The 25,000-nt window shown below is 43.5% G+C and overlaps 1 protein-coding gene across 26 annotated transcripts in view; it reads left to right on the top strand.

The window, feature by feature from the left end:
* Positions 1-25,000, top strand: part of LOC139534675 (ankyrin-2-like) — a 213,942-nt gene that overhangs the window by 96,472 nt on the left and 92,470 nt on the right. For all 26 annotated transcript variants that reach the window (XM_071334004.1, XM_071334021.1, XM_071334008.1 and 23 more), the window contains exons 2-3: positions 8,866-8,967; positions 21,582-21,680. In XM_071334004.1, the coding sequence (XP_071190105.1) occupies positions 8,866-8,967; positions 21,582-21,680 (201 nt within the window). The remainder of the gene's footprint in view (positions 1-8,865; positions 8,968-21,581; positions 21,681-25,000) is intronic.

Here is a 25,000-nt window from a genome sequence, read left to right as displayed (position 1 = left end):
AGCATCCACCAGCCACTAGCGCTTTAGGGCTGGAGGAGGGGTGGTGGTGGAGGGACACCGGATGACTGGATCATAAGTGGAATTAGTGGAGAAACTTTACACACTTTTGTTGGATTGTTTACATTTGATGACGCTGGGGATTGTGACTAGTGGTTGCCATGGGCAACGCAGCAATGTGTAAGGTTTGTGAGGTGGAAAAGGGTTTGAAAGCCGATGGGAGTCAACCGAATCTGGACCAGGCTCTACCAGAGTCAGACTACTACTGCTTTGAACACCATCCTGAGCCTGAGCCTGAACTCCCAATACCGGTAAGACTTGGGGGACACAGAGAACTTAGGCATAACATTTCTGAGGTGTGTTTGAAGACGTGGAGGCACTGTAATGCTCTAGGAGTGTGAAATTCCATGTCATCCCTGCCTGGGGTCTCCAGTCTCTCGCTTCTCTTCTTTGTACCGGAGCTCTTTCAAAATCGCTTTTTGCTCTTCTCAGTAATCCCCCCACCCCAGGTAAAACCCATGACCATACTTTTATTTATATGGTGATACCCTCCCCTCCATTATACTGAGACAGGGTATAGTGTGGTGTAGTAGTTTACAATGTTGGTGGGGGGGGGGGGATCATCCCAGCTTTTTCTGTGCTCAAAGGCTTCGCCTCATCAAAGCGGTGTGGACAGAGATTTCGACAGCCGGGTCAGACACAGGCAGCTGTGTCCTACAAAGGGGCTCATTTGAAGCAGACACAGGTGTAAGACGAGCACTACCAGATCTGTCTGTAATTGGACTGGGCTGTCTGTGAGGACGTTGTGACCCAGATGACCTAGAAACTCTTAGCAACCTTTAGTGACTTTATACCAGCTCAGCATCATTACCTGGGTGACAGAGAGAGAGACCAATCCCATGAACAGCTGGGTATTTTCATTACTAAACAGTAATGAATATTGATAAAAAGCTGAGATGTACATTGATTTACAGCTCTTCCATCCCTCCCTACAGTACAGTATAATGTACTGCTCTGTACTAGCTGCAGTTGTGTTCAATACTCCAATCCTCTAACGTCAGTCCATTCCCACGGCAGTGACCAGTCCATTCCTATTCCCCTGGAGTCTCCTCCTACCCTCTGTTTCCACCCTGCCTAGTGAGAGAGGGGGAATGGTGTGACAGAGGAGTAAGAGTGTAGCCTGGAGTGTGTGTGTGTATGTGTGTGTGTGTGTGTGTGTGTGTGTGTGTGTGTGTGTGTGTGTGTGTGTGTGTGTGTGTGTGTGTGTGTGTGTGTGTGTGTGTGTGTGTGTGTGTGTGTGTGTGTGTGTGTGTGTGTGTGTGTGTGTGTGTGTAGCACACAGTGTTGTCTTTTATCATGCGCCTTAATCCCCAAAGGGCAGCCAGTATCATTCCCTGGTGCCATTTTTATGAGCAGACAGTGTCAATGCTGTATTGGAATGCAAATGAATTGTAAATGCCCTGCAGAAATATACTGTGGTGTGTAGTAGATGTGTACAGTAGTAGGTGTGTAGTAGGTGTGTTGCATGTGTGTGTTTGTACTCATTCAGTGGCAGCTAAGGTCTGTTCTGTCTGATATGAGGACCCCTACTGTCTTTTACAACGTGGACTATTCCAAACAGCGGGTGGTGTTAGCTATGAGCATGCCTTCAACTCGACCCCTGAACTCTCACCCTTGACATTCAGCTCTCACTCTCTGTGTCACTAAGTGTTTTTTTGCTCTTATCGTTGGCCTCGCATTACCTAGCATCATGACACTTCTCATCAGAAGCTGTGGTTTATTCCTTCAGTGTTGCATTAGAGCAAGCTACCATAGTGCTTTTGATCAGACATTGTTTACTTTGTACACTCTCCTGCAGTATTTCTTTACGGTTAAAATCGGTCAGCGACACACACTATCTTGCCTCGATCTGTCAAGGCTCAGTAAAAAACATTAGCCTCTATTTGTGAATTTAAAGTCGGTCTAAATTTAGCGTCCGTAACGAACATGGGCCTAGTGCTAATTAACTATATGCTAATGAGCCCTCAGGGAGAGCCGTGGTTGGCCGAGAGGAGCTGGTGGCCAGCTATATCCTGTCTTGGAATTGGCCCAGATAGGTCTGGCCCAGCTGATGTTGACGATGCTGATCACTAATGAGGGGGACTCATTATCACAGGTTAGGAGAAATAAAGTGGCAGGGCGGTGACTAAGTTAACATATGGACTTTTTTTAAGACGGTCATACCATGGATCATTTAGTTATTTGATTTAACATTTTAGGACCCCTTATATACATATATATATATATATATATATATATATATATACCTATAAACAAAACAAAATGGGTTTTTACTAATATAGCCCATAGAAACGCATTGAATAATACATTCATAAATGGCAACAAAAGAAAGTCAAATAATACATCATAAGGAATGAGGTTTAGAAGTGTCTGTCCTATATCTAGGAGACTTAAGAAATCTCTGGAAATATTTTTGGTTTCTTTGGACACATATTTAATCCCCTTTATTACCTCCATACTTCCATGTATTTGTATGGGTTACCTTCAGAAGAGTCCCATGACACTTGTGGGAGTGTAGAGCAAAACGGAGAACACCATCGTGTTCGTGAGAGTCTCCCCTTTCCGTAGTGTGATCATAATAGTTTGTAGGCCACAGACGGTTCGTGAGGAGATTGTTGTTGATGTCTCACGGTCTGACAAACATCACTGTAGCTCGGCCGCCTTCCACCGCAGATGTGGAACGCCGACATAGGCGGATGTGGTGGATTGAGACTGACGGATTTTGATGTGGATTCCTTTATTATGTACACACGAACACACACATACACACACACGAACACACACACACACACACACGAACACACACATACACACACACGAACACACACACACACACACGAACACACACATACACACACACGAACACACACATACACACACACACACATGCACACACATCGAACACACACATACACACACGAACACACACATACACACACGAACACACACATACACACATGAACACACACATACACACACACACGAACACACACAGTTAAGGTTGCTGCCAGTCTCCCAGTCCTAGGCACCACAGCGGTGTGACATGGTTGCTGTGTACAACAAATCCCCAGTAAACACTGTTGTCTGTTGTTATTACAGGCTGTAATGAAGTCCAGGAATAGAATGTGTTGTTCCATTGGAGTGTGGTGTTTAAAACCAGCAAAGGACAAGGACAAGGTTGCCCTGTGTGTGTGTGTGTGTGTGTGTGTGTGTGTGTGTGTGTGTGTGTGTGTGTGTGTGTGTGTGTGTGTGTGTGTGTGTGTGTGTGTGTGTGTGTGTGTGTGTGTGTGTGTGTGTGTGTGTGTGTGTGTGTGTGTGTGTGTGTGTGTGTGAATGATAGAGTCTGCAGAGCATGTGATGTGTGTTGCAGGGTTCTCTGAGGGATATGTGACATCTGTGTTGCCGTGGGCGACCATTCAATCAAGCTTGGTTATGGTGGTTGTGGCTCTGGACAGTGCAGTGACACATACACACGCATACACACACAAACACACACATACGGCTGAGCTGTTCTATGTTTGGTAGAAGGGGCCAGGTTAGTACCCAGGTCAGTACCTAGGTACGTCTGTATCAAAAAACCCATAGCAACTTCTCCGTCATCACGATAACACCTCAACATCCTACTATCCTATTGGTCTGGCTCTGGAGAAGAATAGTTTTGAGTGTGTTTGCCGTGAAGCATTACAAGTCATGGTGAACAAAATTCTTAGATTCACTAGATTCACACCCTCAGAGAGATAGAGAGAGATAGAGAGAGATAGAAAGAGAGAGTGAGAGGCAATGCTCTACACGTAGTCAGAGATTGGAGAGCTGCATGTCTACCGAATGAAATACCCTGTTGTCATGGTTACCGACAGAGGCAGGGCCGCTTGTCTCCCTAGTAACGGGGAGGAGCCAGGATGTTTACAACAGGTCGTCATGGGATTTAATATTTTCATTATTTATAAATCCTCTACACACTACTACACTGATGAAGATACAGAAGTACTCTGTGTAAATTAATGTTTAATGCGATCTCAGTTTAGGAAGGCTTTTGGAGCTGAAATGACATGGTCGGTAAAGTGATGTTACGCATCACAGGTTAGGTTAATGCACCCAGGGATATGATAGACGTCTAGACTAAAGCGTACTGGCTAGACGACGTTAGAGAATGTTTGGGTCGTGTTAAGGTCTAATTTTGGTTATAGCGCTTGTTTTGTAGCCTGTGGTTGCCAGATTGGGTGATGAAGGAGAAAGCAGAAACAGACCTGGCAACCAGGCTAGCTGGTATGAGTTGAAATGGGATCTTCTATTAGTTGTCATTCATTCCCTTGTCATCAAGGGTAACTCACTCAGAGTGTGAATAGTTCATTTTGTTTCTGTAAAGAATGGCTTATGAATGAGCACAATACCGAATACCTTCATATCTGATTGAGTACATTACCACCTTTCTCTCTCTCTGTTCTTACTTTCTCTCTCTCTCTGTTCTTTCTCTCTCTCTGTTCTTTCTCTCTCTCTGTTCTTACTAGTCTCTCTCTCTGTTCTTACTTTCTCTTTCTCTCTGTTCTTCCTTTCTCTCTCTCTCTGTTCTTCCTTTCTCTCAATTAAATTCAAAGGGGTTTATTGGCTTGGGAAACATACTATATGTTTACATTGCTAAAGCAAGTGAAATAGATAATAAACAAAACACGAACAGTAAGCATTACACTCTCTCCTTCTCCCTCCCTCTCTCTCTCTCTCTCTCTTTCTCTACCAGTCCTAAATATCATGACGCCTCGTAGGAGGAGTGTTCAATCACACACAAAGCCCATAAAACACTCTCTTTCAAAGCATTTGCCTGGTTCAAGGACACAGAAACTACAGTATATACGTATCTGTACCATCTGTTTTACTTAGTTTCTAGGGGCTTAGCACAAAACTACTTCTGTAGGAAGTTTTTGGAACAATCTGGCATTTATTTTCTTCTGAATGTTAAGTGCTTTGAGTAAAAAACCCTGTTTGAGGGCTGTGCTGACCAAAAGACAGACTGCACCGGGATGATTAAAAGATGCCTTGAATAATGTGACTCGGCAGCTAAGAATCCGACGGTATATGATCGCTTTCTGCCCCTCACCACACTTCCCTTCTCTGATATCTGTAGGTGGTTTGTGAAGAGAGAGAGAGAGAGCAAGATACATTATTCAGCCAAATCTGTAATGTGATTCATTAAAACTAAATGTCAGTCATTTATTCACTTTTTACATGTTGAAGTGGTTCTCTTTGGTGAGCTGTGACGCTGCTCTGTGACATGCAAGGTGCATCGGGTTGATATTAAAGGGAATTTGGTTGGTGTAACAAAATGATCATTGCCCTGTGGGCTGGCTGGACAATCCACACGCTGTTCCTCTGGACCTTTCCTTCTGTCATAGATAAAGATATCCCTCCCTGGAGAAATCATCTGAGCTGTCTCTACTAGAAACCTCAGGAGACCCCTCATCTGGGGTAAGGTATCAGCCTCCAGGTTGAGCAGTAACACTAATATATTCACACATCTGACAGAGCTCAACTTGCCATCCTGCTGCTCTGGGAGCTCCTGATTAGCTACAGCCTCACGGTTTCTGGGTTTACCTCCAGCTACTGTTAGTGTCAGCTTTGAATGTGGATTGTTGTGTCAGGTCTGAATGTGGATTGTTGTGTCAGGTGTGAATGTGGATTGTTGTGTCAGGTCTGAATGTGGATTGTTGTGTCAGGTCTGAATGTGGATTGTTGCATCAGGTCTGAATGTGGATTGTTGTGTCAGGTCTGAATGTGGATCGTTTTATCAAGTCTGAATGTGGAGTGTTGTGTCAGGTCTGAATGTGGATTGTAGTGTCAGGTCTGAATGTGGATTGTTGCATCAGGTCTGAATGTGGATTGTAGTGTCAGGTCTGAATGTGGATTGTTGCGTCAGGTCTGAATGTGGATTGTAGTGTCAGGTCTGAATGTGGATTGTTGCGTCAGGTCTGAATGTGGATTGTTGTGTCAGGTCTGAATGTGGATTGTTGCGTCAGGTCTGAATGTGGATTGTAGTGTCAGGTCTGAATGTGGATTGTTGCATCAGGTCTGAATGTGGATTGTAGTGTCAGGTCTGAATGTGGATTGTTGCGTCAGGTCTGAATGTGGATTGTAGTGTCGGGTCTGAATGTGGATTGTTGTGTCAGGTCTGAATGTGGATTGTAGCGTCAGGTCTGAATGTGGATTGCTGTGTCAGGTCTGAATCTGGATTGTAGTGTCAGGTCTGAATGTGGATTGTTGCGTCAGGTCTGAATGTGGATTGTAGCGTCAGGTCTGAATGTGGATTGTTGTGTCAGGTCTGAATGTGGATTGTTGTGTCAGGTCTGAATGTGGATTGTAGTGTCAGGTTTGAATGTGGATTGTTGTGTCAGGTCTGAATGTGGATTGTTGTGTCAGGTCTGAATGTGGATTGTTGTGTCAGGTCTGAATGTGGATTGCTGTGTCAGGTCTGAATGTGGATTGTTGTGTCAGGTCTGAATGTGGATTGTAGTGTCAGGTCTGAATGTGGATTGTAGTGTCAGGTCTGAATGTGGATTGTTGTGTCAGGTCTGAATGTGGATTGTTGTGTCAGGTCTGAATGTGGATTGTAGCGTCAGGTCTGAATGTGGATTGCTGTGTCAGGTCTGAATGTGGATTGCTGTGTCAGGTCTGAATGTGGATTGTTGTGTCAGGTCTGAATCTGGATTGTTGCGTCAGGTCTGAATGTGGATTGTAGTGTCAGGTCTGAATGTGGATTGTAGTGTCAGGTCTGAATGTGGATTGTTGTGTCAGGTTTGAATGTGGATTGTAGTGTCAGGTCTGAATGTGGATTGTTGTGTCAGGTCTGAATGTGGATTGTTGTGTCAGGTCTGAATGTGGATTGTAGCGTCAGGTCTGAATGTGGATTGCTGTGTCAGGTCTGAATGTGGATTGCTGTGTCAGGTCTGAATGTGGATTGTTGTGTCAGGTCTGAATCTGGATTGTTGCGTCAGGTCTGAATGTGGATTGTAGTGTCAGGTCTGAATGTGGATTGTAGTGTCAGGTCTGAATGTGGATTGTTGTGTCAGGTTTGAATGTGGATTGTAGTGTCAGGTCTGAATGTGGATTGTTGTGTCAGGTCTGAATGTGGATTGCTGTGTCAGGTCTGATTGATTCAGTGCAGTTCTCTGCAGCATCCAGACACAGGTTGCTGCTGCTGTAGGCTAGAGCAGAACAAAACTAGCTTTCATATAGCCCCAGGAAGAATCTCTCTCCTTATCGGTAGTGTGTCCAGTGTATAGACATATCATCTCTGCACTGCAGTCTAAGTGAGTGACAGAATGGGACAGAGTAGGGGACATATCCTCAGTCTGGGTTTGGGCTGAGTTCTGCTGTGTGCTGGAACGATCTCTAACCCTGTCACCCTCACTGAGCGTCTCTGGGAGATAGCTAGCCTCGCTAGCCACGACGCTAATTCAATAAGGTTCCCAGTTAGCAGCACAGGCTGGTTGTCATGGAGCGGGACTACATTTGAGACTACTTTCTGCCTCCGCCTCACAGAGGCGAGAGGAAACTGTGATTTTGCAGTACTGTTTTCTGGAGTGTGAGCCAGGTAGTGCCGGGGGACGGAAGGTAGAGAGAGGAAAATGCTGACTCACTCCCGCTCTGCTCTACTGTCTTGGTCCATCTCCAACTTAGTCTGCTTCAGTTAGGAAAAGTGGAGGACATGTCCCAGTTGTATTCCCCTGTGTTACATTATACACTATTCCACTGTGTTACATTATACACTATTCCCCTGTGTTATATTATACACTATTCCACTGTGTTACATTATACACTATTCCCCTGTGTTACATTATACACTATTCCCCTGTGTTACATTATACACTATTCCACTGTGTTACATTGTACACTATTCCCCTGTGTTATATTATACACTATTCCACTGTGTTACATTATACACTATTCCACTGTGTTATATTATACACTATTCCACTGTGTTACATTATACACTATTCCTCTGTGTTACATTATACACTATTCCACGGTGTTACATTATAGACTATTCCACTGTGTAACATTATACACTATTCCACTGTGTTACATTATACACTATTCCCCTGTGTAACATTATACACTATTCCACTGTGTTACATTATACACCATTCCCCTGTGTTACATTATACACTATTCCACTGTGTTACATTATACACTATTCCACTGTGTTACATTATACACTATTCCCCTGTGTTACATTATACACTATTCCCCTGTGTTACATTATACACTATTCCACATGTGTTACATTATACACTATTCCCCTGTGTTACATTATACACTATTCCCCTGTGTTACATTATACACTATTCCCCTGTGTTACATTATACACTATTCCACTGTGTTATATTATACACTATTCCACTGTGTAACATTATACACTATTCCCCTGTGTTACATTATACACTATTCCTCTGTGCCTGATTAAATAATATTACGCTCCGATGGGAAACAGTGATTCAGTGAAGGTGTTATTGGCTGCAGATAATGACTGATGTGACACTGCCACTGGGCTCAGTAGGGACTGAGGTGTGCTTGTCTTTGAGCCTCAGGGACTGTTGCTGTGTGCACTTTGGGATATATTGAATGTCCGGGTGGCCTGGCACACGTTACCCAAAGAAGTGCTGATGTGCTATCACCATTGCCATTTCTATCTGTCCTAGAAGTCATGGGAAGTTACTTATTTCAACGCTACGCTCAGCATTGGGCTGAGTTCTGACGATGCCATCATGTTGTTCCAATGTTATTCTAAACTATTTCTTTCTCTGTGTTCTTCTCCAGTCGGACAGCAACACCAGCTTCCTGCGAGCGGCAAGGGCGGGGAACATCGACAAGGTTCAGGAGTACCTGAAGGGTGGAGTGAACATCAGTACCTGCAATCAGGTAAGAGACTAGTGGACACACACACACACACACACACACATACACACACACACACACACACACACACACACACACACACACACACACACACACACACACACACACACACACACACACACACACACACACACACACACACACACACACACACACACACACACACACACACACACACACACACACAGGACATTTGTTTTGATAGTGCTCTTGGTCTCTGCGGCTGTGGGTCTCTGTGGAGCCACAATGTCTGCCAGTCCTCTTCCCAGTCACCCAGGCAATAAGCCTCTGCTATCTCCTACCTTCTCTTCAATAACACATTTAGCTCTTGCAATCGTGTGTTTGATCATAAGTCTTAATGCCAATCCATCTACAGTGACAGGGTGACCTTGGTGTTGCTGTTTTGTCTGTGTCCATAGGGAGGAACTATATAGCAAAAATATGTTGCTCTTTGGGAGCTATGGCAACCACATAATGTGTGTAATGTGCTCAGCGTGGATTGAGCTGTTAGTGATTAATTACAAAACATTTGACTATTTGGCTGTATTACAAATCACTACACTCTAGCACTCTACAATTAACATTGTTCTCAGATTAAGAGAGGGATTGGCCCAGTCTCCCTGAGCGCTGAGTTTTTGCGGTTCACTCTAAAATGGAATCATTGTCATCTTGAAGGGGACTGTCAGCATGATTACATTAGGAGTAAAGAGCCTCTGTCATTCAGGGTTCATTATTAAACAAGGTACTACTTTAAGGTAACACTGCTATGTCTGACAATAGCTTTGATTGAGCAAATTTAGCACAGGAAATGCAATGTGCTTTTATAAAAAATCACTTGTACTCCAGGCAGGTTTCTTGTATGATGATTCTGTCAGTAAGATTTTGCTACCGCTAATATTGACATTGACAAGTCAATGAATCAATAACGTCGAAATCCATTACTCTGAGTCCATCACTCTGGCCTCTCATGAATTCACCATGCATCTCCCTCCGGTAAAATAAACAGAATGGTAAATGAATAGATGGAGGGAGGGATAAAAGAAGACAAGAGGTTACGGGGAGGAGTGTCTCTCTCTCTCTCTCTCTCTCTCTCTCTCTCTCTCTCTCTCTCTCTCTCTCTCTCTCTCTCTCTCTCTCTCTCTCTCTCTCTCTCTCTCTCTCTCTCTCTCTCTCTCTCTCTCTCTCTCTCTCTCTCTCTCTCTCTCTCTCTCTCTCTCTCTCTCACTGTATCTCTCTCTCTCTCTGTATCCCTCTCTCTCACTCTATCCCTCTCCCTCTCTCTCTGTATCCCTCTCTATCTCTTTCTGTAAATAAACGTGAAATAAAAAAACGAAATAAACCCTGTTACTCCATGTTACCCTTGTAACCCCGTTACCCCTGTAACCCTGGTCCTCCTGCTACCCAGTTACCCTTCTTACCCCTGTAACCCTTGTTACCCTGGTCCTCCTGTTACCCAGTTACCCTGTTACCCTGGTCCTCCTGTTACCCAGTTACCCCTGTTACCCTGGTCCTCCTGTTACCCAGTTACCCCTGTTACCCTGGTCCTCCTGTTACCCAGTTACCCCTGTTACCCTGGTCCTCCTGTTACCCAGTTACCCCTGTTACCCTGGTCCTCCTGTTACCCAGTTACACCTGTTACACTGGTCCTCCTGTTACCCAGTTACCCTGTTACCCTGGTCCTCCTGTTACCCAGTTACCCTTGTTACCCTGGTCCTCCTGTTACCCAGTTACCCCTGTTACACTGGTCCTCCTGTTACCCAGTTACCCCTGCCTACTGTAAACTTTTAACTGCCTTGCGATGAGGAAGTAATCAATTTATTATGGAACTATAGTCCATGATAACTCTTTATATCCTAACTCTATCTGCATGTTGATTAGTTGGTATTTATGCTGGTTGTGACTGCTGCAATGCCCCCTGGGAGTACTCTCTTCTAGGGCTGTTTTGGTGACCTCAGTAAAATTCTATGTGCACGGTAATCTCCTCTTATGCACTCTGGACATGCTTAGTAGTACTCAACTCACTAACAACCATCAGGTCCTAATGGCCTGGTACTCAGGGCTCTATTGTCCCTCTAACCACTCTGACATAAATGCTATCGAAAATCACATCAAACACTTATCATCAAAACAGTATGGTGCTTTTAAAACTCACCTCACTGGGATTCATCAGTTTGAAGAGAGAAGTTCAACAACAGGTTGAAACTAAGTGAAAAACATGGTTGTTGTGGATGTTGTTTCAAAGCCTTAACACAACGAAGTGGACAGCACTTTCTAAAGGGATGATTCATTCAAAACACTCAGATGCATATTGGAGCTTATGCATAGGTATAGGCCTATAGAGCCCAAGCCTGAAAAAAAACGTTATTAAAATAATGATTGTGCCATTATACAATATATAGCCTACCGCATATTAGACATGGCAGAAAAACATAAAATAAAACCGATTTAAGTTATCTTTGGTACATAATTGGTCTAGCCTAAATTAAACAAATTCAGAGTTAGCCTATAATTATAATGAATTTGAATTAGGTTATTAATAGCCATGTAATAGGGAATTTTTATATATTTTCATAATGAATAGGCTGAAACATTACCTTTAGCTACAGAATATCTCACCACCGTGCGTTTCCATCTCCTCTCTCTCCGTTCCAATCTCCAGCACGCAGAAAGAGGGGCTGTCAACAGTTTAATGAAATATGTTTTGTTTTGAAAACATGTTACGATCAATGTTCCCAAACAGTTTTCACTTGGTTTCCCAAATTGGAGAATAATACCTGTCACACAGCGAAATAACCGGAGCAGCCTATCCACATGAGTGAAAAACGTACAGGCAGGAAAGTGGCCTCCATTCGCTATTCCAGTGCATACGGATGACATGTTTTTTTTGTCTTGCCCAAGTTCCTGTTCCTGTCCATGTCCCTGTCCCTGTCCCTGTCCCTGTCCCTGTCCCTGTCCCTGTCCCTGTCCCTGTCCCTGTCCCTGTCCCTGTCCCTGTCCCTGTCCCTGTCCCTGTCCCTGTCCCTGTCCCTGTCCCTGTCCCTGTCCCTGTCCCTGTCCCTGTCCTGTTCCTGTCCCTGTCCCTGTCCCTGTCCCTGTCCCTGTCCCTGTCCCTGTCCATGTCCCTGTCCCTGTCCCTGTCCCTGTCCCTGTCCCTGTCCCTGTCCCTGTCCCTGTCCCTGTCCCTGTCCCTGTCCCTGTCCATGTCCCTGTCCCTGTCCCTGTCCCTGTCCCTGTTCCTGTCCATGTCCCTGTCCCTGTCCCTGTCCCTGTCCCTGTCCCTGTCCCTGTCCCTGTCCCTGTCCCTGTCCCTGTCCCTGTTCCTGCCCATTTGATAATGGGTCATTCTAAATCAAAACAAATTTTATATATTAGTAAAGACAAAATTCAATTGGGGATAGTCTAATGTGTGAAAATATGATCACTTGATGAGAGAACACCGTGTGCAGCCTGACATGCTGACCACACTGATTGCGCGTGTGAGCGTATGTGGATTTTGTCCACCACCATAAGGACAAGCAGGTTGAGTATCAAAACTAACTCTGAACCAACTATATTAATTTGGGGACAGGTCAAAACGCATTAAACATTTATGGCAATTTAGCTAGCTAGCTTGCTGTTGCTAGCTAATTTGTTCTGGAAAATAAACATTCGGTTGAAATTTTACCTGAAATGCACAAGGTCCTCTACTCTGACAATTAATCCATAGATTAAAGGGTAAACCGAGTTAGTTTCTAGTCATCTCTCCTCCTTCCGGCTTCTTCTTCTTCTTTGGACTTTATATGGCGGTGGGCAACCAACTTTAAGGTGCATTACCACCACCAACTGGACTGGAGTGTGGACCTCAGTTCATCTTTCAATCACCTTCGTGGGTATAAACTCCTAAAAACCAATGAGGAGATTGGAGAGGCGGGACTTGCAGCGCGTCAAGCATCACAAATAGAACCAAGCTCTATTTTAGAGACTGGCTACGCAGACACTCATTGATGCGCGTGAGCAGTTTCAATTAAATTATTGAATAACATGTATGTGAGGCAAGCTTTTTTTGCGACATTCTCTAATCATCCATAGCCTATAATCGCACCATGCAACCCATATATGTTTTGATTTCTAAGGCATTCTATGGTTTGTATCATTCACAGCTAAAGTTGCCAAATAACTCTAAATCTAGCATATAGGACCTGTTTCAAATGATCACTTTTACGCTCAACATAGTCATTTCATATGCGCACTCTCGCTCTGGAATGGGAAGAATATCCTTTCTGTATTATTCAGCTAAGTTCAATTATTTTCTTCTTACTATAAAATCATATAATATAAAATAATGGCACATGATTTATAAGCATATCTTGTCTATGGCATGGTGCATAGCCAGATAACATACAGTAGGCCAACTGTCACGTAGCTAGGAGTGGTGTGTGCGGAGTCAGGCGCAGAGAGCGGAGGTTTAGGGAAAACCGTATTTATTCCGGTAAGTATGGTCACGCCAAAAACAACAGGCGAAATAATGACCGACCCAAACAGGACAACAAACAGTCCGAAAAATAACAAAACACAACCATCCACAAACAGAACAGAGAACAAGCCCGGACAAAAGCAGACGGGCATAGAAGGCTTAAATAGCCCTGAAACAACCCCCAAACAAGAAACAGGTGAAACCAATACAGACATAACCAACAGAAAAAGAAAAGGGAATCGGTGGCAGCTAGTAGACCGGTCACGACGACCGCCGAGCGCCGCTTGAACAGGAAGAGGAGCCACCTTCGGTGGAAGTCGTGACACCAACTCATATTCTGTTCTTCGGAAATACATTTTCTTCATATGATAATGTTTCTTCGGACCAGCCTAAAATAAATAATGGATTTATTGTGATGGTGTATATTCAATTTATTTCTTCTTTTTTTTTTTTAAGTAGATGTTCCAAATCCTTGTATGCGGCTTGTAGTCGTGGAGCCTGGAGTTGCTAAACGTGTTTAATTGACGGTCAATTACAGTGAGACCGGCAGACTTTTGCATGACAATAATCATGAATGCCAGAGCACTACTCTCAACTACCTCTCATTGATAAACTACATTTCCGCCACATTACATCTGTATTAAAGTGAATTTAATATTATATGATTAGAAGGTGTTATAAGTGTCTGGCCAGGCTGATGCAATGGCTGTGGGGACCAGTAGGTACTGTAGGTTACGGACCTGTTGTGTGATAGAGTGTCATGCCTGTAGAAGACTACAGAGAGGATTTACGAATGGGGGGATTCTGGGACAGTATGGGGTTGTTGTGGGCAGAGATGGATGGGGCTCTATGGGAGTGCCAGGGGCAGAGGATTTCCTTTGAGATTGTGGGAGATCCCCACCACGGAGAAGTGAATACAGACTGTCCCTGCTGTTAACCACCTCCCTGTCTCCATAGAGACAAACGACAGAGGCAGCCATTCATCTCTGAAGTCCATAGAGTAGGGACTTTAAAAAAAATGACTGCTCTGTTCCATTTGGGTAGTGACAGGAGTTGAGGTGCTATAGCACCCTGAGTTATCCCCAATGCCATCTCTGAGGAGGACGTGTGTTAACAAGGGCAGGTTAAAAGGGGTTCCTTCTACAGGGAGTTTGTAAGGTGTTTGTCTACCCTCTACGTTTTTCTTTCAGTACAGTATTGGGGCAAGGGCCTACAATTACACAATACTGAAATAGAGCTGGAAATAGAGCTGGTTTTCACTGCTAAGTGATGTGAGGACAGGCTAAGTGAGCAGGTGGTGCATCCTTCTACGTCAAATGCAGCGTGTCTTTCCGCCTCCCTCTCTGTTATACAACAAGCTCCTTCAGGGCAGTGCACAAAACATCCCACACTTTTCTTGTAGAATATATGACACACTTCTTTTGTAGACAAGTGTAGAGTAGACCCATGTATTCTCACTACCAGTCCCAAACATAGTTTCCCCCGTCGATAGGGGGCCTTGCTGTAAGTACAGGGACCCCCAGGAGCGGTTCAGTTCATTATACGCAGGGTCCGCGTGACATAGTCTGTTTGGGCTGACCAGGTTACAGAGGAGATTACATACTGACTGAGCGGCCCTTTTGAAACACTAGACATATTCTCCCTGGTGAAAGAGTAATGGAATCAGTGCTGGGTCACTGGTACTCGCCCCCCGGCCCACAAGACAGAGTACTATAACCCTATAACTCTTCTCCTTCTGCTATTATTGTACACATTCAGTATATACAGTATATATAATATCTATTAATTCACAACAATACACGCAAATCTAAAAAGTAAAATAATTTAATTAAGAAATATAGAAATATTAGGACGAGCAATGTTGGAGTCTGGAGTGTATATATTCATTTATATATATATATATATATATATATATATATATATATAGATAGATAGATAGATAGATAGATAGATAGATAGATAGATATAGATATAGATATAGATATAGATAGATAGATAGATAGATAGATAGATAGATAGATAGATAGATTTTTTTATTTATTTATTTAACCTTTATTTAACCAGGTAGGCAAATTGAGAACACGTTCTCATTTACAATTGCGACCTGGCCAAGATAAAGCAAAGCAGTTCGACACATACAACAACACATAGTTACACATGGAGTAAGACAAACATATAGTCAATAATACAGTGAAAAAAATAAGTCTATATACAATGAGAGCAAGTGAGGTGAGATAAGGGAGGTGAAGGCAAACAAATATATGTATAAATAAATAAAAATATAAAAAGGCCATGGAGGCGAAGTGAATACAACACAGCAAGTAAAATAAAAACTAAAAAACACTGGAATGGTTGGTTTGCAGTGGAAGAAAGTGCAAAGTAGAGACAGAGATGATGGGGTGCAAAGGAGCAAAATAAATTAATAAATAAATACAGTAGGTAAAGAGGTAGTTGTTTGGGCTAAATTGTAGATGGGTTATGTACAGGTGCAGTAATCTATGAGCTGCTCTGACAGCTGGTGCTTAAAGCTAGTGAGGGAGATAAGTGTTTCCAGTTTCAGAGATTTTTGTAGTTCGTTCCAGTCATTGGCAGCAGAGAACTGGAAGGAGAGGCGTCCAAAGGAAGAATTGGTTTTGGGGGTGACTAGAGAGATATACCTGCTGGAGCGCGTGCTACAGGTAGGTGCTGCTATGGTGACCAGCGAGCTGAGATAAGGGGGGACTTTACCTAGCAGGGTCTTGTAGATGACCTGGAACCAGTGGGTTTGGCGACGAGTATGAAGCGAGGGCCAGCCAACGAGAGTGTACAGGTCGCAGTGGTGGGTAGTATATGGGGCTTTGGTGACAAAACGGATGGCACTGTGATAGACTGCATCCAATTTATTGAGTAGGGTTTTGGAGGCTATTTTGTAAATGACATCACCGAAGTCGAGGATTGGTAGGATGGTCAGTTTTACAAGGGTATGTTTGGCAGCATGAGTAAAGGATGCTTTGTTGCGGAATAGGAAGCCAATTCTAGATTTGACTTTGGATTGGAGATGTTTGATGTGAGTCTGGAAGGAGAGTTTACAGTCTAACCAGACACCTAGGTATTTGTAGTTGTCCACATATTCTAAGTCAGAGCCGTCCAAAGTAGTGATGTTGGACAGGCGGGCAGGAGCAGGCAGCGATCGGTTGAAGAGCATGCATTTAGTTTTACTTGTATTTAAGAGCAGTTGGAGGCCACGGAAGGAGAGTTGTATGGCATTGAAGCTCGCCTGGAGGGTTGTTAACACAGTGTCAAAAGAAGGGCCAGAAGTATACAGAATAGTGTCGTCTGCGTAGAGGTGGATCAGAGAGTCACCAGCAGCAAGAGCGACATCATTGATGTATACAGAGAAGAGAGTCGGTCCAAGAATTGAACCCTGTGGCACCCCCATAGAGACTGCCAGAGGCCCGGACAACAGACCCTCCGATTTGACACACTGAACTCGATCAGAGAAGTAGTTGGTGAACCAGGCGAGGCAATCATTAGAGAAACCAAGGCTGTCGAGTCTGCCGATGAGGATGTGGTGATTGACAGAGTCAAAAGCCTTGGCCAGGTCAATGAATACGGCTGCACAGTATTGTTTCCTATCGATGGCGGTTACGATATCGTTTATGACCTTGAGCGTGGCTGAGGTGCACCCATGACCAGCTCTGAAACCAGATTGCATAGCGGAGAAGGTGTGGTGGGATTCGAAATGGTCGGTAATCTGTTTGTTGACTTGGCTTTCGAAGACCTTAGAAAGGCAGGGTAGGATAGATATAGGTCTGTAGCAGTTAGGGTCAAGAGTGTCCCCCCCTTTGAAGAGGGGGATAACCGCAGCTGCTTTCCAATCTTTGGGGATCTCAGACGACACGAAAGAGAGGTTGAAGAGGCTAGTAATAGGGGTGGCAACAATTTCAGCAGATAGTTTTAGAAAGAAAGGGTCCAGATTATCTAGCCCGGCTGATTTGTAAGGGTCCAGATTTTGCAGCTCATTTAGAACATCAGCTGACTGTATTTGGGAGAAAGAGAAATGGGGAAGGCTTGGGCGAGTAGCAGAGGGGAGGGCAGTGCTGTTGTCCGGGGTAGGGGTAGCCAGGTGGAAAGCATGGCCAGCCGTAGAAAAATGCTTATTGAAATTCTCAATTATAGTGGATTTGTCGGTGGTGACAGTGTTTCCTATCTTCAGAGCGGTTGGAAGCTGGGAGGAGGTGTTCTTATTCTCCATGGACTTTACGGTGTCCCAGAACTTTTTTGAATTTGTGTTGCAGGAAGCAAATTTCTGCTTGAAAAAGCTAGCCTTGGCTGTTCTAACTGCCTGTGTATAATGGTTTCTGGCTTCCCTGAAAAGTTGCATATCACGGGGGCTGTTCGATGCTAATGCAGAACGCCATAGGATGTTTTTCTGTTGGTTAAGGGCAGTCAGGTCAGGAGAGAACCAAGGGCTATATCTGTTCCTGGTTCTAAATTTCTTGAATGGGGCATGCTTATTCAAGATGGTGAGGAAGGCATTTAAAAAAAATGACCAGGCATCCTCTACTGACGGGATGAGATCAATATCCTTCCAGGATACCCCGGCCAGGTCGATTAGAAAGGCCTGCTCGCTGAAGTGTTTCAGGGAGCGTTTGACAGTGATGAGTGGAGGTCGTTTGACCGCTGACCCATTACGGATGCAGGCAATGAGGCAGTGATCGCTGAGATCTTGGTTGAAAACAGCAGAGGTGTATTTGGAGGGCAAGTTTGTTAGGATGATATCTATGAGGGTACCCGTGTTTACGGAATTGGGGTGGTACCTGGTAGGTTCATTGATAATTTGTGTGAGATTGAGGGCATCAAGCTTAGATTGTAGGGTGGCTGGGGTGTTGAGCATGTTCAAATTTAGGTCGCCTAGCAGCACGAGCTCTGAAGATAGATGGGGGGCAATCAGTTCACATATAGTGTCCAGAGCACAGCTGGGGGCAGAGGGTGGTCTATAGCAGGCGGCAACGGTGAGAGACTTGTTTTTAGAGAGGTGGATTTTTAAAAGTAGAAGTTCAAATTGTTTGGGAACAGACCTGGATAGTAAAACAGAACTCTGCAGGCAGTCTTTGCAGTAGATTGCAACACCGCCCCCTTTGGCCGTTCTATCTTGTCTGAAAATCTTGTAATTGGGGATGAAAATGTCTGAATTTTTGGTGGTCTTTCTAAGCCAGGATTCAGACACGGCTAAAACATCCGGGTTGGCAGAGTGTGCTAAAGCAGTGAACAAAACAAACTTAGGGAGGAGGCTTCTAATGTTAACATGCATGAAGCCAAGGCTATTACGGTTACAGAAGTCATCAAAAGAGAGCGCCTGGGGAATAGGAGTGGAGCTAGGTACTGCAGGGCCTGGATTCACCTCTACATCACCAGAGGAACAGAGGAGGAGTAGGATAAGGGTACGGCTAAAAGCTATGAGAATTGGTCGCCTAGAGCTACTAGAGCAGAGAGTAAAAGGAAGTTTCTGGGGGCGATAAAATAGTTTAAAGGAATAATGTACAGACAAAGGTATGGTAGGATGTGAATACAGTGGAGGTAAACCTAGGTATTGAGTGATGATGAGAGAGATATTGTCTCTAGAAACATCATTGAAACCAGGTGATGTCATCGCATATGTGGGTGGTGGAACTGAGAGGTTGGATATGGTATAGTGAGCAGGGCTAGAATCTCTACAGTGAAATAAGCCAATAAACACTAACCAGAACAGCAATGGACAAGGCATATTTACATTAAGGAGAGGCATGCTTAATCGAGTGATCAATAAGGGTCCAGTGAGTAGAGGTTGGTTGGGGTCGTGGCGATCCAGACAGCTGGCCGGGTATATGGCTATCGGTAGCAGCATAGGATGGAGGTCTGTTTGTAGATACCTCGTGCGTTTCCGTCGGTAGATAGATAGATAGATAGATAGATAGATAGATAGATAGATAGATAGATAGATAGATAGATAGATAGATAGATAGATAGATAGATAGATAGATAGATAGATAGATAGATAGATAGATAGATAGATAGATAGATAGATAGATAGATATTTACACTCCGGACTCCGACATTGCTCTTCCTAATATTTCTTAATTCAATTATTTTACTTTTAGATGTGTGTATTGTTGTGTATTGTTAGATGTTACTGCACTGTTGGAGCTAGGAACTCAAGCATTTCGCTACACCCGCAAAAACATTTCATTAGACTGAAAGAGGGCCATTCATGAGGGAAACAATAGTAGTCATGCTTTCCTTTCTTCATCTCAAGCCTCCCTCCTTCTCATTGGCCAAACTCACTTTACCTCCCGCCCCTTAATTTCTCTCCTCTCTCATTGGCTCCGTCCGTCATGCCTATTCTGTCAATCATCCCCTCATGTTGTGGTGTTTGGGAATTAACGCTTGGGTTCCTTAATCCGCAGAGTAATCTGCCTAGAGTGATATTGAAATGTAATCTTAATTTCTTTCCTTCCCAGGCATTTAGGATCTATTTATAGCCCCAACAACAATCTTTTATTAGGTTCAGGACCGCAATTATACAGAGGGAAATCACCTAGTCTTTAGCCAATTGAACTGGGACCAGTTGGTATATCTGAGTCTTGATATATCTGAGTTAGTCTTGGACGGATGTTCTGATCTAGGGTCAGGTCTTATGGGTGTCTGGAAAGTAAATGCTTGGATGGTATCCAGATTGTCATACCTTCAAATCGACCTTGTGCCGTACTGGAATATTCTGTAATACCGGCACTGAACACAAGGGGTGATATTTTCAAACCCCACTGAGCCTTAGCAATGCTAACAAGTATATATAAAATCTCATAGAGAATGCTAACTAAACGCGCATTGCAAACATTTTATACATTCTCTGACCTAAACTATTTGCAGGACAGACATTCTATTATAAAGTTATACAAGTAACAAAAACATTATACTCCCAGTTTGTTGCACCAAACAAATATTAGACAGCAAGGCTCTTGATCCAGGAAGGAATTCTCTGCTGTTACCAAGCTTGATTTTGGAAGAAGCTAATCACTTAGCTAGATAGCTAACTAGCTACTAAATTAGCAAATTAAGTGCTTAACTGCAGAGCATTTAGCACATTTTAGACAGTTAACTTAATAGTTATAAGATATTTAGCTGGCAAACATTTAGTTGTGAATTCTATACTGTAATTACATCACCCATGCTGCACAACAGTGAGTGACTCACAAGGCTCCGGTCTCTCGTCATTGTGTGCTCGTAAACAAACAGTACGTGACTGGGGACTATTGGCAAGCTTCATAGTGAAAAATTATGTGACAGTTGAAATTAAGAAAGCAATCTTTTTTATCTCCTAACGTATTACACACGTTGACTACAGTTATTTACGTAAGTAGCTACAAATATTCAAATGTATAAAAAAAAAAAATCTAATAAATAGTTTCAACGGTATTGAAAAAAACATCCTGTGGCTATTTACAAATATCCTAGTATACGGTATATACAGCTACCGTCCAAGCTTAATAGGTAGACTAGCCAAGTCCCAGCAATGCCTGACTGTTCTGAGGACAGTTGCATTCAATGAACAGAATCACACACCACATACCAAGCAAACACCAGATTGCCACATGCACGCACGCGCGCACGCACGCACGCACGCACGCACGCACGCACGCACGCACCCACCCACACACACACACACACACACACACACACACACACACACACACACACACACACACACACACACACACACACACACACACACACACACACACACACACACACACACAGGCTTTATTAATACCACCAGGCCTACATAGTAAATCCTGGACTGGCCAAAGTCCACCACCATCGTGGCACGGCGCAAATTCTAACCTCCAGTAGTGGCTTTGATATTTCTATCAGTCACCCCGTCAAGTGAGAAAGTAGACAACACAGTTTCACAGCCAAGAGAAGGAGGGAGAGGGAGGGAGCGGGAGTGAGTGAGTGAGAGAGAGAGGGAGAGGGAGGGAGCGGGAGGGAGAGTGAGAGAGGGAGAGGGGCACCGTTAGGTTATGGACCTTGAGGTACACCCAGTCACTTCTCTCGTTCCTTTTTTTATTTTTGTGTCAATCCTCCATTTTGTTTTGAAGCTGACCTATCTTCTTGTGTGTGTGTCCCTTCTTCTCTTCTTCCTCAGAATGGACTCAACGCGTTGCACCTGGCAGCTAAGGAGGGCCATGTGGAGCTGGTCCAGGAGCTGCTGGAGAGAGGCTCGGCTGTGGACTCGTCCACCAAGGTGGGCTCCCTTACCGTTCTACCGTACAGTATGTGAGGCTAGCACAGTATGAGGGTAGCACAGGTAGGTAGTCTATTGTTTCATCCACAGCTGAGTAGAGGCAGATTTGTGAAAGACTTGTTAGGAGCATGAATTCTGGCCAGGTTTTAAAATTATATTTCTCTCAGCTGCTTTGGACTTAAGATCCTAATCAAGCACTCCAAAGATGACATCGGGTTTTGTTTTTCTTCAGCGGTGAAGTCGGATAACCGTGCATTGTTTTGTTTTGTTTTGGACTTGATGTTGTACTATCCAATTGGGATAAAATCTTTCAAACAACCCAAAAAATGGATTGCATTTCTCAGAAAAGTCTGCTCGTTCAAGGTATCGGTCTCCAAATTAGGGGCCCAAAACGTGTGTCACACCCGGGGTTAACCAGGTCAAAATCCTGAAACGGCTGTAGTCCTACATTAACCTGACTCATAACCTTTTCACAGTGAGACTATATTACCATACCCAGGGCAGTCAGCCATATCCCACAGCCCCCAACACCCAGTGGACTGCAACCTAACTGTAACCTAATGCTGTCACATGACTGTGCACTCTAGAGTACTTCAGAGTACTGGGGTATAGCAGGCAGGAAAGGGGATACAGCTAGTTTCAATTTACATGGAGGTAGTAATGCCAAGCTGTGGAAATGGACAAGGCCTATTCCTTCTAAGCAACATGTTTGGGTGTCGTGTGACTTGTTAGATGTTGAAATGTAGATTCAACACTTAAAAAAATAAATAATAATATTTAACAAGGTCGGCCAGTTAACCAGGTCGGCTAGTTGAGAACAAGTTCTCATTTACAACTGCGACCTGGCCAAGATAAAGCAAAGCAGTTCGACACATACAACAACACAGAGTTACACATGGAATAAACAAACATACAGTCAAAAATACAGTAGAAAAAGTCTATATACCGTGTGTGCAAATGAGGTAGGATAAGGGAGGTAAGGCAATAAATAGGCCATTGTGGCGAAGTAATTACAATATAGCAATTAAACACTGGAATGGTAGATGTGCAGAAGATGAATGTGTAAGTAGAGATACTGGGGTGCAAAGGAGCAAGATAAATAAATAAATACAGTATGGGGATGAGGTAGTTGGATGGGCTATTTACAGATGGGCTATGTACAGGTGCAGTGATCTGTGAGCTGCTCTGACAGCTGGTGCTTAAAGCTAGTGAGGGAGATATGAGTCTCCAGCTTCAGTGATTTTTGCAGTTCGTTCCAGTCATTGGCTGCAGAGAACTGGAAGGAAAGGCGGCCAAAGGAAGAATTGGCTTTTGGGGTGAATATACAGTTGGTGTTTTTGCCTCGTGGTTGGTGTTTGAATGGCTGACATGGTGCCATTTGAGGTGCCTCTCCAAATGATTGTTTAATACTACTCTATATCCAGGACTGACTAGTCTTGTGTTGAACATCATTCACTGGGTGGTGTTTAATTGTTTTTACTGTACATTACTAATTTTAAGTGTGTATTTTGACATCCCAATAGGCCTACCCCAAACTTGAGGTAGATTGTCACTGAAACAAGTGTCTTGACATGATTTTTTAATCATTGTGTCCTAATTAAAAGCATTTAGGGATTAATCCCAGGCTGTTGCTGGTATGAGTGATAACTCTCCATTATCTCTGGCTGTCTGTGTCACAGCATCATTGGGAAGGCATTATCCCTGGCTGTCTGTGTCACATCTTCATTAGGAAGGCATTATCTCTTGCTGTCTGTGTCATGGCATCATTAGTAAGGCATTTTCTCTGGCTGTCTGTCTGTCTCACAGCATCATTAGGAAGGCATTATCCCTGGCTGTCTGTGTCACATCTTCATTAGGAAGGCATTATCTCTAGCTGTCTGTGTCATGGCATCATTAGTAAGGCATTTTCTCTGGCTGTCTGTCTGTCTCACAGCATCATTAGGAAGGCATTATCCCTGGCTGTCTGTGTCACAGCATCATTAGGAAGGCATTATCCCTTGTTGGCTGTGTCACATCATCATTAGGAAGGCATTATCCCTGGCTGTCTGTGTCACAGCATCATTAGGAAGGCGCCCTCAACTCCATCACTGAGCCATGGGTGTCTGTGGATATGCCTGTCTGTCTGGGTTGTCAGTGATGGATTGAATGAATGATGATGGGTGATAAAATGATGAATGGGAGTTGCTGTAGAGTAATGCGATGGCGGTATGACAGTCATTTGTGTGGTAACGAAAATGTCATAACACTAATGAGGGAGGGAGTAGGGTATAGTTAGTTATACAAGGTTTGATCAGAGTGCCAATTATACTGTGATATATACGGTCTCTATTTTTCATGGGACCTCCTTGTGCATGATTCTTTTTATGGGCCTAATATATAGTAAACAAAATGTATTACCTTTTCATTTGGCATGAACACAACCAGTCATGATGTTTTCATCTTATTGTCAACAAATTATAAGTAGGCTACCTGCGCATGTTCGTCCACTCCAAAATAATTCCTGCATTCAAACAGTCTCGACTCTCGACTCGCATCATTTGATAAATGGAAAGACACATTTGTTACAAAACACCAAAAAGTGTGATGACATCTGGTGATTATCTCTGAGTGTAATGATATCTGGTGATTATCTCTGAGTGTAATGATATCTGGTGATTATCTCTGAGTGTAATGATATCTGGTGATTATCTCTGAATGTGGTTACATACACACAAATATTTCATTATTTGTGGATAGTCAGATTATCATAATAGTTTTTCTGAACTCAGGCTACCTGATGGCACTCTGCAGAAAATCACCAATCAAAATAAACATTCCATCACAGCGAACATGTGATTTTTGGGAAGCACATACACAGATCTGGGTGGGCACAGGAGAGCTGGGAGGCTATGAAGCGACGAGTTCACCAGAGCTGTCATTGCCAACCTAGCCGTCTGAGCTAGCCTCAAACTGGCATCTCTCTGCAGCTCATAAACATACACTTTATTTATTTACCTACTGTCTGCACTAATATCACTCAATATATTACATTTTTAAACATTCTATGTTAAGATCGATTTTCCATACAGCAGAGTTTCAGATATGCCGATTAACCATTTACTGCAGTGGGCTAAATCAGTGTCACACAGAGTGATTCTTGGTAGTCTTAAACAAAGTATAAACCTCACACATGGTTATGGGCTCAACAAAAGGAACACACCTGTGCCATGTCAGATATAGAGTTGAAATGTATTACATATTGAGTTTGCATCCTAATATTACACTTTATATACATCACAGAAGACTGAAATATAACAAAAACTGTTTGACGTAGAAACACC

The sequence above is a fragment of the Salvelinus alpinus genome, chromosome 11 (genome assembly GCF_045679555.1).
Source record: "Salvelinus alpinus chromosome 11, SLU_Salpinus.1, whole genome shotgun sequence".
Taxonomy (NCBI): domain Eukaryota; kingdom Metazoa; phylum Chordata; class Actinopteri; order Salmoniformes; family Salmonidae; genus Salvelinus; species Salvelinus alpinus.
The sequence above is the reverse complement of the archived record's forward strand: the minus strand, read 5'-3'. Positions and strand labels throughout refer to the sequence as shown.